This window comes from Thermobia domestica, chromosome 5 (assembly GCF_964235325.1).
Source record: "Thermobia domestica chromosome 5, izTheDome1.hap1.1, whole genome shotgun sequence".
Lineage (NCBI taxonomy): Eukaryota > Metazoa > Arthropoda > Insecta > Zygentoma > Lepismatidae > Thermobia > Thermobia domestica.
Window position 1 is genome coordinate 293,765,448 of NC_137458.1, and position 17,010 is coordinate 293,782,457.

The following is a 17,010-nucleotide window of genomic DNA, read 5'->3' on the forward strand; positions in this document are numbered from 1 at the left end:
AATATATATATATCAATACAAAGCTTACATTTATGGGTTAGTCATTAAAACTATTACTGAACAATGTCGTATTGTAAGATTTAAAAAGCTTTTTGGACTGCAACGTGATAAAATTCATGCCAAGAAATCAACACAATTGTTTCCATATTTCGATAATCGTTTTGTGTGCGTTATATGTTATTCATAAAAACAGATTCCACCACTAAATAAGAAATATTTAGGAATATTTCAGGAATATATTGTTTACATATTCGCCTTAATATTCTTGGAGCAAAGGCATTCAGAGTCAACACAATCTGTCGAACAAATGACTGTCAATAAGTAAAGCCAATTATGGTTATAGTTCTTATTCTTTTGTTTATTAACAAGATTGCTCGAGTAACAAATGTTTGTCAGTAGAATCCAAGAAGTATAATATAAGTGTTGTTGACACGGAAGTAGCACCAGAAGCTGTTCTTCGATAAACTCTTGCTAAAAGATTTAGTTTTCTACTTCAAGAACAATATCCAGGCTTTAACACAAAATGTGGTTTATTTCTTCAGAATATTACATTCGGCGTTAAGTGATATATTCCATATGCAATACATTCAATGTCCGTCCATATTTTATTAAGGCGTTAAGTTGCAGGAACACAGCAAGATTATTCATGTTAAAACATTGCTATATTTAATGAAGAAATTTAGTAAATCATAACGAATTCTTAGTGGATATGAACTGAATTTATATATATAATATTTCAAAGAAATACTTCGACTAGATTGTCAATTATCTATTTATATTCAAATATAGTTCTTTTCAAATACTAATTCTTTCCATATATTGTACGGTGGCCCATATTTCGTGCAGCGTTTGGATGTGGTTTCACTCTCAAATATTTTACATTGAAAATACCTTCAAGTTAGAATATTACAGATGTTTACACCATGGAGAACTTTGTAAACATGAGCTTTCAAAAAAAATCTTGATTATGCATACAGAATAATTGACTGGTTACTATAAAATTACGACCAACTGTCTAAAACAGAAAATAAAATATCAAGTATACAATTCCACATTTCTTCCCTTGTATATGATTTTCAAACGTATATCTATCCTTTTTCTCCACTACAATCAATAACAAGCAAACGTATATCTGAAAACCAATTCATCAAATGTAAACAGTTGAACATATTTTTAACTGAGTTTTTTTCATATCCTTAATGAACTATAATACATAAAAAAAGCTACATAACTAAATAAAGAAATAAAAAAGACGTCAAACGAAGATGAGAGTGGGAAAAATATGAGTAAATTCATCTCATTTTTTGCAGAGTTAAAGGTCAGCCAAGAAATTCCCACCCACCTGCCTTGATACAGCTGTCGATGAATTCCAGGAAGTCTGACTATTATTTTCCGACGAAACTGTAACATTTTTACTTTCCTCAGATGATATCTGCGAAAATTTAAATGTTCATGTTTGTCAATCGATGTATCGGATGGTGTGCAAAAGGTTTGGTGCAAATATTTCATATGACATCATCTTTCCATAGAAGCAATACAGCAATACAAATAAACTAAAAATTCTAAACTAACATCGGTGAGATATCAAAAAATGTTCATGTTACAAATAATTGTAGAAGTAACAGCAGTATGACATATGTTATGTATTTGTTCGGAATATTAAATAGGACATTGTACATGTTTCACATACATTGTATAAAACTGTCATTATTTTATTAACTCAGATGCACTTCAGAATTTGTTACCGAACATGAGGAATTCATACTTATATTCATTTCTTTGATTTTCAGACAGTATTTTTATTTTACTTAAGCTAAAAATAAAAATATCTTCATGAAATTAATGTAACAAGTGAATAATTAACCCCACACAATATATCTGGGATCTATTAAGACTCCAGCAAAGAGTTCTACAGATGGCGCATGCGTTCCCGTGGAAAAGCGTTATGCAGACGAGAGAAATGAAAAGTCACGAGTGCATAAGATCTTATTTTCATGGAAGTGGATGCGCTGTCCGTGTAAATCTTTGCTGGGGTCTTATAGACCCCGAATAAACTACCTCGGATTAAGTTATGAACTCAAAAGTTACTTATTTTTGCTCCTTCCGACTTTTATGGTTGTTTGACAAGTAACAGTGTCACGTGCACATTACGTGAAGGAGTGTGGTTAGTATAGCGTAATATTTTCTCAATATTGAAACTGGAAGTGGCAATATATATCTACCATTTCCGGTTTTAGTAGAGAGATTTGAGTGGAAATGAAATATGTTCTTCACACGCTTAACTGATTGCACAAAACCGCTTTCGATATCTGTTACTATTTTTACTCTTCGACAACAACACATAAAACCGGAAGTAGATTATTTACATCACTTCCGGTTTTAGTAGAGAGACTGAATAGAAGAATTAAACAACAAACGGTATTTGGTTGGGATATGGTATATGGAAACTAAAAATTTACACTTTTAAATAAAACATCTAGCTACTCCACAGAGTACACCTTAAATCTTCTTTCTTCAATAGTTGATGACAATGGTGAAAGTGTCAATGATTAAGTTATTCCAACATTTGCTCGAAGTGCCCATGTTCAAATTTAATTTTCGAATGAAAAAAGTCTGTGTACCTGTCTTTCTATGAATGATTTTTTTTTTTTAAATCAATTTCCTTCATCAATGTTGTTTATGCTTTGTATCTTTCAGGTATTTTGAAAGGGGCATCGTTGTATCTGGCATCCCTAATATGTTCTTTCTGAAATGTGTATTCTGTGAAGCAATTTATGAGTGTAAACATGCAATTTCCATATACAGTGTCTTTACCAAATACAGTTTCTTACCTAAGTCTTGACGCTGCTGAAAGTCAGCAAAAAGTCGATGTTACATATTTTTTGAACAACACGAGAAATTGGGTGAGAAATATATATAGTTTATAGCTATGATTGCTACTGATGTGTGTATATTACAATGTAACTAATTTACATTTGTCGAGCATAGAAATGCTAAGTTACAGTTGTCAGAGCTAGGTCAATAAGAAAAGTCCATTGTATAGCTACAGTGCAGTAAATTTTAGCAATAAAATTAACTGATATTCGGATGAAGTACGAATTCTACGCACGCACTGGTTTCAGCATCCAAAAACCACAATGTAGATGCTGTCTTTTTGGATTTACTTAAAGAAGCTAAGCTTACTGATTACCTTGTCGAAAACGATCAGACGTATCTACGTTAAATATTTTTACAAATACTTATTACTGATCATATCAGATCAGATAAACTTTCGTGTGGTAACTCACTTTTCAGGCCAAAACAATATTTTTTTCTTACTATTTTACGAGGAAAAGTTTGCTGACGTAATCTTGCACCCAGTTAATTTGTGTAACAAGCACTCTCTCAAAGAAAACATATTTGTGGACGACCATACTTTGATGAGGGTAACTACTTAATATTCAGTGTTGATAACTATGTGATCTTTTTATTATTATTTGTATGTATATGCGCACACTCATGTAAATTGTAATTATCCAACAAAGGTATCCGCGTTTTACCTGAATTTCCACGTAAACGATTAATTTTGGACTATAGATTTAAAAACTTCCTTTTCATTGTTATTTGTTCGAAGGAAAACGCCGAGCAGTCTGATCCGTTCAAGGTAATGTTGCTGTTACAGAGATTTGATATACTTTTTTTTCAGCGTCCCTGATATGTTCATTAACCCTTTCGGACCCAGGTGACCAAAGTGGCACACACGGGTGTCACTTTTTTAATCCGCTGCTGTGTGGACAGTAATTAAGATATCGGGATAATTCTTTTTAGCCCAAATATGGTTGGACCATAGTTTATCATATTAGTTTCTTTTTCTTTTGGGTGTCGAATTTCCTTCTCAAATTTCAACCCAAAGTCAACAATTCGAGAATTTTCGAATTTTTTTTTTCTTTTTTTCCTGTAGCTTCCTTCGTTGTAGAGAGATCTCCGTAAGACTTGTCAGGTAGATACCTCGGATGGACACCTAATTGTTGACATCAATTGGACCAGCCCGTGTGCAGCGTTGCCAACTAGGGAAATTAAAATTTCCCTAAATTTGGGGGAAAATCGAAATTTTCGTTTGTAAATCCGAACTTATACGTCCGAGCGCAAGTCAACTTATTCCAGTCGAACATTGGTCCTTATTGAACAAAAGCGGGTACAGATCGTTACAATGGAGTAATTAGGGGACGCACAAAAAATTCGTTTTTAGGTTCTAACCCTTGATTTTTCTAGTTTTTCCCTACTATTCTGCTTACCATAATCTACCTTTTGTAATTAGAAGCTTTGCTTCTTAAATATCGCCATGATACTTGTAGGACATATTAGTGGTGTACCAATGCTTATTTTAGGACAGTTTGTGTCTATGTGGTAGTAGTGTTGCCAGCTACAGAAAATTCCCGATTTTAGGGGGAAATTTTGGAAAATTCCCTTTTTGTCTATTATTTCCCTCTTGTTGCTTACATTCGAACAAACGTACCACTGTCTGAGAGCCTCGTCCTTACCCTACACAACGCACCATAAAAATTTCAGTAGGATAATTAGGGGAAATACAGATGAGGTTTATTAAATACCGCCATGTTCTGTAAATGGTAAGAAAATGGTGAATTTCTGAGGCACAATGAGATATTTTTTTTCATTTTATGCTTACTTTGTTAGATATCGCCATGATACTTGTACGATATATTAGTGGGGTACCAAGGTTTATTTTCAGATAGTTTGCGTGTGTTTGTTGGCGGTGTTTCCAGCCCAAAAAATAATTCCCGATTTTAGGTAAAAAATTCGGAAATTTTTTTCCCTCTTGCAGGCTACATTGGAACAAACGCACCACTATCTGAAGGTCTGCCTTTTGGCCTACAGAACTCACCGTAAAAAGTTTCAATAGGATAATTAGGGAAGCTGTAGCCCCGGAATACCTGCTGATTTTTGCTTCTGAGGCACAAAAAGTGTCAAAACTTCATGTGTATGATGACAGAGAATTTTTTCTTTCCCTCTTAGTATGGCAGCCAGCGACTTCAGGTTTTCACTGTATCTTGTCAACACACCATTTTTTTTAAGTAACTTGGACCCATGTGGCAACAGTGGTGCCAGCTACAAAAAAAAATCTTGAAATTCGGTTAGGGATTTTTTTGTAAATTTTCACACCTACATTTCCCTCTCGTTGGCAACACTGCAGTGTAACTTACACTAAAAAATAGCCACATCCCTCTTCTTAAAAACAAGGCCTTAACAATATCAATCGGGTAAATAGTTTTTGAGCAATAAGTCACTAACTGAAAATGTAGGGAAACGCCAAAAATGACCTGAAAAAAAAAATGAAATCTTTCAGTTTTACGTCCCACGGTTATGCCGGTTAGGCTAAAGGAGACGGTGATTATGAGAGATGAGTGAAATGGTGGAATGAAGAAAGTGGGAGGAAACGGGAGAACCCCGAGAAAACCCACGAGCACGGTGTTTGTCCACCACAAAGTTCACTTGGCGGGGGCTGGGATCGAACCCGGGACCCCAAGCACCAGAGGTGAACGCTCTACCACTGAGCCACCGCGCCCCCAAAAAAATGACCTGAGTCCGAAAAGGTTAATTATGTTTTAATGTTACATTTCCATGCCCCTTTACGGATTTTACATTCGTGGAGTGCTTTATATTATATATACATATATATTAAAAGGAAATATCGGTGTAATAGCTTTTGTAACAAGTGAAGAGAATTTTTTTATGTTGTTTGAGAGGGATTATACCATCTTGATGTTGTACCTGAGGAATGCAGATTCTAAATTCGTACTTCCCTTTCGGTACACTACATCACCAATCCAAATTTCTGTTTATTTCTAATGGTAATGATTGTAATTACACGTTGGTTGTTAGTAGTTTGAGCGTGAACTTATTACTATTATTATTATATTAAACATCTTTTTCGTAGCATTCTTTTAGGCCAAATAACGCAAATATTCAATTTCTGATTTCGAATCGTCTTGACTAGAGAGACCTACGAAAAAAGAAACGAAATAACACTACACAACACTGGGCGTAGTTATCGTAGAATGTGCCGAGGTACTGTGGATGTATCTAACTAAGAATTATACTCAATCGTATAGAGCAGAAAATAATAATAATAATAATAATAATAATAATAATAATGATGATGATGATGATGATGATTCACAATAAACTTACATATACTACGTATCTTTATGCCGAAGATATTTTGTTCCTACTCACTGACAAAGAATTACGTATTTCGTTTAACAAACTCGACACAGTTAAATCTACATTCAAATTTCTCGTTGCGGATGAAAATAATTATTTTGTTACAATTTTGGAATTTAAACATCTACAGGATAAATAACAAATTCGTTACAAGAACCTGCAGCAAATCCACTGAAAGAAAGAAATACATCTATGTTACCCAGCATATTCTCTGATAACTAAGTGGCTATAATTTAGCGTACGTATGTTTACCGCAGAAGACTATGGTTCGATTCCCGGTGAGAGCTCAAGTAATTCGGATCCCACGTCAAGGTGTAGGTCGTCTCATGTAACCTCGCTGCTAAAAGGAACGTTAAACTCAAATCAAACAGGCTGATGCGCGATTTTTTTTTCCTGGATGACTATCAAACGTCAATCGATCAGAATGATTCGGAATCAGAAACTGAATATAAAAGGTTGGTTGATTTATATCCGACCAATTTGGAAATGCCACTGTCACCAGTGTGTCAGTATTTATCTCTGCTTGAACGCGACAGGATCGTGTTGGTGCTAGTGAAATGGTGCCAAAAGTGGAAAGTTATTGGGAATGGTAAATTATGATGGCTCTTTCCCACACACATCTTCCGTACAATCGAACTGTGACACGGGAAAATGGTTTCACCAACGGAGTGGTCCCAGCTAAAGACATCGTGACCAAGTAAGCATAAATGGAGCCAATCCAGATACATATCTCAATAAACGGGCCCCATTCGAGGTTACCGAGAGAAGTGTCACCTGAGATGTCTTCGTGGAATTTGTTGACTAGCAGGCCAAACAAATCCACTATTCTAACGTGACATGGCACAGAGATTTCAAATCTGGCGCACTCCGCTATCAGCCACGTCATTCATCGCAGTCTTGGTCTATGGTGCTTACCTAACCGTCAGGTTTACAAGTTTCTTCCGGGCCAAATGGCTGAACATAAGACAAACTGCTACAAACTGTAAGAAAGACACTTGGGGGAGTCAAAACAGAAGACTGTTATTACATTGGATGAGGTCTATATTTATTTCATGCGTAATGGTAAAATTCGGGAAGTTATATACCGTGACACCTCTGGAAAGAGACGTAACAAGTTTCACCGTCAGTAGCGAGAAAGTTTTCCGCAGGAAATCATAACTGTCGCCGGATACGGTTGCGAGGGGAAGCTGGATGTACGTAAGGTGGACAAAACCGTGAAAGTAAATGTTGCCTACTTCCAGAACCCATCATGATGCCAATCTGCCGGAAAGACATCCTTCATTTGTTCGCAGCGAACGAAAGCCAAGTGCGAATCCACAAATACACGCGTACAGCCATACACTCAGATTATCTGTCCAGTTTTATCGTAACATGGAGCAGAAACGGAATACGTGCTATTCTTTTTGATGACATTCCTACCCTGATACAAGTTCAATGAGTTTCTGCAACGTGGACTGTTAGAAGAACGTCTACTATTAACGCCATCCCTATACGCTCACTGACATCCAAAACCTGCAGGAACGAATGGGATGAAATTCCTAAGCTTGTGTTTCAACGTAGTTTGTTGCAATGGAAAGAAATTGATTCGGGGATAGTTCATGATATTGGTCCGATACAACACAATCGGTGGCGGGTACACAGCTTTTCATAGAGTAAATATACTTTGAATATCGGTTGGATAAAACCCATCAGCCTTCTGTATTTGTACAAATTAGCTTAATGGGTGCTGCTAAGACTAAATATCGGGCAATTAAACTAACAGATCTAGATGACTGCTTATAGAAATATAATCTAATCATCCGGTTATGCCACTACGCTGACTTTTCTCTCCACTCCACTGTTTAACGTAATGTATTTTAGAACTTAGGTGGACATTTTTTCAAATACGATAAACATACTGTGGGATTAACACACTACGTAAAAATATACTGCATGTCAAATTTTCCCGACCACATGATCATCTGCAATTTCCTGTACATGACAGTAAATAGTAGCTGTAGCCAGTTGATGGTATCAGTAATGAGCCTTCATATCACGCGTAACATGCTGTTCAACTAGATGTAAAGGCATTTCCACATATAATTAGCACCTTATTTATATATATAAATTAAATTTGATTCTATAGAATGTAAACTGAACTACGTAGCAAGAGCATTATTAAAAAGACATTAATGCTAAATGGAATTACACAAACGCGGTGATACTCCAAAAGCTTGTAACAAGAATTCAATACTCAATTTCCCATTATTACCACAAACTTACTCTGCACAAAAATTTAAAAAAGACCAGAAAAAATACAACAGAAAGCGTCATTATATGCTGAATGTAACTACAGAAATCAAGGTAATTTTTCCCATAACCATATAATTTATATACATACAGTACGAGGCATGTTCAATTAAAACTCGTTCATGAAATATAAAGCAACTATGCGTAAAGCAATTCTGTAATCATAAACTCAAAATATACTCACTTTTGTTCTGAGCAAAATTTTTAAGTAGAAGTGAATACGTTTTGAGTTTATTGATAAAATTTCTCTTCAAGTAGTTGATATTATATTGGCAATCTATGGAATGTTCTAGTACTATGTTGTATAAAGACTAGAATGATAACGAATAGCAATCGTTTGCATACGATTTGATTCTGTTCACGGATAAGCACTGAATCACGAATGTACCCATCAAAAATACTAATACAATAAGCGTTACTTTAATCTTGAGTGCGGAAGGCTGAAACTCGCGGTGTTCAGAAAATGAAGAGAGTATATAGTGAAATATGTCAGTCTTAGATAAGTGTCCTGAATTAGGTTCAATTTTTTTACTTAAGGGTGTCATGAAACAACAGCCACACTCCGTCCAGGATAAAGCCCATATGGTTTAAAGAGTGTATGCCCATTTGACAGTGAAGGAAAAAGTATTATGGTGGAATTGAATACAAGCATTAGCAATGTTACATAATAGTGAAGAAACCTAGATATCTATCACAAGGCGTGAGTTCTTCTGTGGGTTCTTCACATGTTTACAAACAAGAACAAATTGCAATCCAGTGGATTTTCCCTTGATAATTTGACTAGTTACCAGTTCATGAAGAATGACCCTCTGATGCGGATCGTTGCTGCAGATGAAATCTTGAGTAATTACTTTGACCCAAGTGTGATATAGTCCATCCTGCAGTCGAAATACTCTTCATCATTACGTCCGAAGAATTTCAAGCACCAAACATTTTCCGGAGAAATCATGCTTATCGCGCTCTTAGGTAGTCGTGAATTAAAGTTCAAAGACCAAGACAAAAATCATCGAAGTAGACGATTATTGTAACATACAGTGCATTAGAAGTAAATACCATGGCATGCTCACGTCAAAGATCATTCTATTGTATGATAATGCTCGTTCAAAATTATGCCCATAAGATTAGAAACTTGTTGGCAGAATCAAGTGGGACCCACCCTGTCCCTTGCAACTGTCACGCCTTAGAGAGAGAAAACAAAGTTCAAGAATCAGGTGCTTCACAATCATAACGTCAAGACCACTGTGCTAGAGTGGTTTAAAAAAGTTCTTCATGGAGGGAATTTAACTTCCTATCTCATAATGGAACAAGGATCTCAAGTGCTTTCAACATATCCCATACAATTAGTCAATCTAAGTGGTTATATATACTGTAAGAACCTCATGTACAGTAAATACACATAGTTTTTCAGAAAATGCTACGAAACGAGTTTCATTTGAACACCCTCATAAATATTTTCAATACATTTATAAGCATTCAAATTAACCAACAGAATATTTACAAACTCCTAATAAAGCTATACAATCAATATTTCATAAACTATTACACTAACAAAGAAAATTACGTACTTTTCACGTACCTGTGTGACAAGTAAACAAATATTTTAACCGAATAGAGTACAGGTACATCATAACGTGAAATACAAAATAAAAAAGATATCAAAACTTTTTGGCACAACCCACCTGCGAGGGAACGGATGAAGGTGGCGCAGACTGGTTCCACGATTGTTGTCCAGTTTCCGCCGATGAAACCGCTGGGACACTTTTAACTCCTACAGCAGGGGACACCTGGCGGCGGCGATAAATTGCATGATAAATACTACGTATCCTGTGTAAATTATGTGACCATTTGCTGCACAGCAACTGATATATACTTTTGTTTTACCATCTAAAATAATACGTTTCTATTTCCTGAACAGGCTGATGTGTGCGAGAATATAATTAATGTGACACGTCGAACTGGTCATCACATATTCATTGTTATATTGATTGGAAGTATTTTAAAGTCGTAATTACCGTTTACGTCATATGCTCTCCAACTTCCAATAGAATACCTAACATCGAGATTCCACATTTTCGCGGGAAAGGTTCAGATTTATAAGCAGACTAAAAAGTAAACTAAAAGATCCAAAATAATAAGCTAGATGAGATCGTTAAAAAAGAAGAAGATTCTCATACATAGTGTAGTACTCTATTCTTTTAAGCCTTTTCGTCCTTTATAATGCTGGTTTTTTACACGAAAATTTGGAACATTGATATCAAGTATACTAACAGGAGTTGGAAAATATGCCAACCAAATATGCAGTTATAAAAATTCAATTGCTCTCTTGAGCGACCTCAATTACGATTATTATTTAAGTCAAATTTGGCAATGATGTTTTATACATAATCTTGTAGTAAGATGCAATTGTCCCTGCGATTTCTTATTCTCGACAACAGAAACATCTGAAAATGTCTCTTCTACTGAATGTATTTTATTATTTCCAAAATAAAGAAAAATAAAGGCTGCTTGTACACAAAATGAGTAACAGTCAACCTTTGTATCAGTACATATTTTTTTTATCTTCGTTTATTATTTGGTTACCTAGACTTGAAACTATTATGAATGTTTGCATATACAGCCTTGTGAAATAATTATTCACAGATTTCTTTTCTGACATATATCTATATCAATCCAATCATGAACAAGAAATATAGCCATTCTTGATCCTATATATTTTCCAAATAAAAGTTTATATAACTTCGCTGCTAGAAAGTTGAATATATAGGCTACGTCATCTACAAGAATATTAACAATACAATGCGAGAATCTTAAGCAGCCAAAGTGTTCGTAGAATTCTTTGTTCTTTGGTAAATTGATACATTTATGAATTATGCAATTTATATTCTGCAACTGTTTACTTCATATGTTATGTTTTTATTCGTAATTTCTGTTTTCGTCTCTCTTTAATGATTTGCATTCACTATTTCATTTTTAAGATGAAAATTCACCTAGCGGTTATTGTTGCAATTCCATTTTTAAGATGTCTATTCACCTAACGGTTATTGTTGCATTTCCATTTTTAAGATGTCAATTCACCTAATGGTTATTGTTGCATTTCCATTTTTAAGATGTCAATTCACCTAACGGTTATTGTTGCAATTCCATTTTTAAGATGTCAATTCACCTAACGGTTATTATTGCATTTCCATTTTTAAGATGTAAATTCACCTAGCGGTTATTGTTGCAATTCCATTTTTAAGATGTCTATTCACCTAACGGTTATTGTTGCATTTCCATTTTTAAGATGTCAATTCACCTAATGGTTATTGTTGCATTTCCATTTTTAAGATGTCAATTCACCTAACGGTTATTGTTGCAATTCCATTTTTAAGATGTCAATTCACCTAACGGTTATTGTTGCATTTCCATTTTTAAGATGTCTATTCACCTAACGGTTATTGTTGCATTTCCATTTTTAAGATGTCAATTCACCTAACGGTTATTGTTGCAATTCCATTTTTAAGATGTCAATTCACCTAACGGTTATTGTTGCATTTCCATTTTTAAGATGTCTATTCACCTAACGGTTATTGTTGCATTTCCATTTTTAAGATGTCAATTCACCTAACGGTTATTGTTGCAATTCCATTTTTAAGATGTCAATTCACCTAACGGTTATTATTGCATTTCCATTTTTAAGATGTAAATTCACCTAGCGGTTATTGTTGCAATTCCATTTTTAAGATGTCTATTCACCTAACGGTTATTGTTGTATTTCCATTTTTAAGATGCCAATTCACCTAACGGTTATTGTTGCATTAAATGTTAAGATATGGCATCAAACTGTTTACGCTACACAAAAATAACGACTTCAATTTACTATAAAGAATACCTATTATTTACGTTCTTAATAATATTATGAACTTGCACTTAGGATCATCAACAATTAACACTATCATTTAAAAATGCTTTTCTAATTGTGATAATGTAATACTCCTTCTTAAAATAACAATGCAATACAACATGTGAAATGTTATTTACTATGCACACAAGTTGTAAGTAAGCTATTAGAAGTAATTAATAAAAACAACGAACCAGAGTGTAGTCACAGCGGCACACACAAACACACAATCACATAAAAACTACAAGACAATGTTAAGAAAGTATCTAAATTAGTAAGGTAGAATTACACCCCACATACAGTTTGAAAGACAGAATAAGTATGATACAATAAGACAAAACACTGACTGATACGAGATGGCAGAAAGGTATTCTACATTACTTGTAAACTGTGTTTATTTGAAGATAACGCCCGAAATCTCGAAGATTTGGGTCATGATTATAATCGGAGCATTTCAAACTATAAGTAGTCTAAATTTAACTTTCATTTATCCAATAATTTAGTTTACTTCCTACGTTTTTGGTCTCAGGTTAAGATTATGAACAAAAATGTAAACGATGGCACTGACGTCATTGATAGAATAATATAATGGAGAAAAAAAGGGGAAAAAAAATGGCAAAACTCTCTTGAAAGTATCCAGTACCATCTACATTCAAGAGAAGAATACATTCAGCCAACCCTAGTTCACTTTTTATACAATGCACACGTTTTCCTGATATATAACACTAACATTTATGATTACTTAAAAAATGAAACCGAAATTCTCACATACATTCTATTAAGTTAGAACATGTAAGGTTACACTGCACTAAAGTGCAAAATACGTACAGGCTCCGATTACCCGAATCTGAGATATAGACTAAAGATTGCGTATATATAAATGCATCCATCTATATCTATATATACAGGGTATTTCAAAACAAAACCGACAACGTTTGAGAGGTGATTTCTGACACAAAGATAACACAAAAAGTATACACCAATCTGGGTGCACAAATGCTTCCGTTCGGAGTTATAAGCTGCCGAAAATATGAACTTTAAAGGTATACAGCTCCAAAACTATGGGACCTACCGTAATCGGGTCAAGATTTCACTTAGGAACTAATATGTACGCTATCCGAAAATCCATGTATCAGAATCCTAAGGTACTCACGCAACAAGTTTTATAGAGGGAGTTTGGTTATAGGCATATCATTTGAAGTACTCACAAATTACCTCTATAAAAATTGTTGAGGAGTACCGTAGGATTCTGAAACATGGATATTTGAATAGGACACGTACTAGTTCCTAAGTAAAGTTTTGATTCGACTCCGGTAGGTCCCATAGTTTTGGAGCTATATACCTTTAAAGTTCATATTTTCGGCAGCTTATAACTCCGAACGGAAGCATTTGTGCACCCAGGTTGGTGTATACTTTTTGTGTTATCTTTGTGTCAGGAATCACCTCTCAAACGTTGTCGGTGTTGTTTTGAAATACCCTGTATATATAGATATAGATGGATGCATTTATATTTACGCAATCTCTAGTCTATATCTCAGATTCGGGTAATCGGAGCCTGTACGTATTTTGCACTTTAGTGCAGAGTAACCTTACATGTTCTAACTTAATAGAATGTATGTGAGAATTTCGGTTTCGTTTTTTAAGTAATCATAAATGTTAGGTTATATACCAGGAAAACGTGTGCATTGTATAAAAAGTGAACTAGGGTTGGCTGAATGTATTCTTCTCTTGAATGTAGATGGTACTGGATACTTTCAAGAGAGTTTTGAATTTTTTTCCCTTTTTTCTCCATTATATTATTCTATCAATGACATCAGTGCCATCGTTTACATTTTTGTTCATAATCTTAACCTGAGACCAAAAACGTGGGAAGTAAACTAAATTATTGGATAAATGAAAGTTAAATTTAGACTACTTATAGTTTGAAATGCTCCGATTATAATCATGACCCAAATCTACAACAGCAACATAATTTATAAGATATAAACTTATAGAATAATGGAAAGAAATATTATTGACTTAAAAAAAATTAAAGCATTTGATGGATATCTATAACTATTACAAATTATGACACTATTTTACTCTCTAAAATTTCAAGAAGTATTAGTAGCTATTTCAGCTAACTAGGCGTACGAAACATAAAAATAAATAAAGTTCATGCTTCAGAAAGTCAAATGAATCCTCTACATTAGATTTTTTTTTCTTCTTTCAATGGATATCTGACTTCCAATTTTCATAGAGTAATTTATTTGTAGTCCGCGGCTCTCCGCTGGAACTTTAGTCATGTTGAATAAGAATCAGAGGAAAAAGTAAATAAAAAGATGTAGGAAATAAAAAGGAACGAACTCAACGACTAAAAATAGAGTAGAAACATCTCTCACAATCACTTAACAAGTGGAACTTTAGCAACTACAAAGGACAAGATGCTTCTGTATTTTTTATCCCCGGTGAGTCAGTTTCTTTTTACTTTCTGTTTCTACTGTTTCTTATTGTTGTTTTTCCCATTTGTAACTGCGATGATTAAGCTCCACACAAGAGCATATAATTATGCAGTAAAAGTGAGTGAAATTGCTAGCACAATTTCTAAACGTGTCGCTATACACTGACCGAATATAATGTGCGTACTGAATTATCGATTTTTTAAAATGATTTTCGTGTTTAAGGGAAAAAAAAGTGGCATGAATTAACTTTAATCCTAGTGCTTATATCATATGAATATTTCTTTTCTCTTTACATAGATTGTTATATTTACTCCTGTCATGATAATATATTTATTTGTTTTCCCATCAACAAATCAAGTTACCACTATATACATATTGAGATCTTATCAAATAATAATAGGATATATTGAAAATGAAAGGACGATTTTGAGTAGTGATTCCTTCACTCAGTTAAAAAATAAAATAAAATAAAAAAGTTTTATGTTCAACGAATATGCTTCACAGGCTGAAGGCGGCGGATGATTAATGAAGTGAATTATTATGAAAAAACTGGTGGAATGAGATTGTGGGAGGAAAAGGAGAACACCGAGAAAACCCACGGAAACGATGTTACCCACCATAATTACATGGCCTGGGATCGAACCAAGGACTCCTCACTTGAGGTGAACGCTCTACCACTTTGCCACTGTCCCTTTTCTTGGTTGAAATGAGTTCAGTTGATTTTGAGTTTAACGTCCCTTTCAGCAGTGAGACTATATGAGACGAGGCCTACGATTAACGTGGAATCCGAACCACATGAGCTCCCGCAGGGAATCGAACCCGGGTCTCCCACGCCAAAGGCGCGTAAGCTAACCGCTTAATCATGAAAGAGCTCTCTCCCTTTCTCAGTTGAATATGGGTTATTGAAGATAGGACACAACATCAATAAGATTAACTTAAACCCACATATTAAGATGTATACACGACAATTAAACGTCAAAGGAAGGAAATTCTTACCTATTCTCGTAGCAGTCTATCCGCACAACCTATTATAGCAAATGAGCACTGACAAGAACAACGAGCTCTTCTCGCCATCTGTGCATCGTAACGTGATAAAATTCTACAGTTACTACTTTTTCCAATAGAGTGGAAACGCAGTTAGCATATTCATTTTTCTCCAACCTATAACTTTCAGAAGCCTTCAACGATGTTTTCCACGATTTTTCTTCTAAACAAAATCCTTTTCGATCCTAGCTTTTGGTCTCTCTTGGTATAATAAATCACCACATGGAGGAAGCTCACTTTCATTTTCATTATATCCAGTACATATACACCTTTATTTACGTTCTACGAAATTTTAACCTCAAACAGAAATTGCCAAGTTATAATTTCTAATTCTACTTTGTGAAGATTATAATACATATTTAAATAACAACACATTCCAATTACCTGCGTGGACGCCTGGCTTGACCATGGCATATTTCCTGAACCTGCAGTACTTCCAGGGCAAGGAGGTGGTATCTAAGAAGATTCAAAAGATAACAGAAGATAGTGTTTAGAGTTATTGTAACATACACAACATGTGTATATTACATATATACACAATAGCAGCATCATATAGAGAAAAAAAGCATTAAAAAGCACGAAAAATTACCATACAAGCTACAAATACAGAATATAAGGACAGAAACAGAAGAAGCCCCAATTAACTACAATTATATTAATAGAAAGTATCAGTTAGTTTTAGTACCATTTTGGTGGGGTGAATCATGAATTGCCAGCAATATGATGGTAATATTGATTTCATCAAATCAGATATTGAGATCTGTATGGGATGTTTTTGGTTTATACAGGGTAGTACAAGAATACACAGGGAAACTAAACGAGGTGATAATGGACATGAAATTAAGCACAAAAAAGAAAAAGTCTAGAACATGGGTCGAAAGTGGCACCATTTACAAGGATCGATTTTTGTGTAATTTTTTGACCCGAGAGCGATATCTTTTCGAGTTCACGAGATATTCAGCATTACATCAGCGCTTTCGCCAGTTTTTGAACGGCTTTCAGGATAGGCAAAACGGTGCCGCTTACGACCAAAGTTCATTAGGCTTCCTACCCCCCCCCCCTTTTTTTTTTTTTTTTGTCTAATCTCATGTCTATTATCACCTCTTTTAGTTTACCACTGTATTATTGTACCAC

The 17,010-nt window shown here is 34.6% G+C and overlaps 1 protein-coding gene across 13 annotated transcripts in view; it reads right to left on the reverse strand.

The window, feature by feature from the left end:
- Nucleotides 1–17,010, reverse strand: part of LOC145686704 (uncharacterized) — a 101,827-nt gene that overhangs the window by 55,228 nt on the left and 29,589 nt on the right. For 4 of the 13 annotated variants that reach the window (XM_081760263.1, XM_081760266.1, XM_081760262.1 and 1 more), the window contains exons 4-5: nt 16,261–16,332; nt 10,191–10,295 (exon numbers count right to left, since the gene is read on the reverse strand). In XM_081760263.1, coding sequence (XP_081616389.1) covers nt 10,191–10,295; nt 16,261–16,332 — 177 coding nt within the window. Of the gene's footprint in view, nt 1–1,342; nt 1,433–10,190; nt 10,296–16,260; nt 16,333–17,010 lie in introns of all 13 variants that reach the window. The other 9 variants (XM_081760270.1, XM_081760267.1, XM_081760268.1 and 6 more) reach the window with 3 other exon arrangements.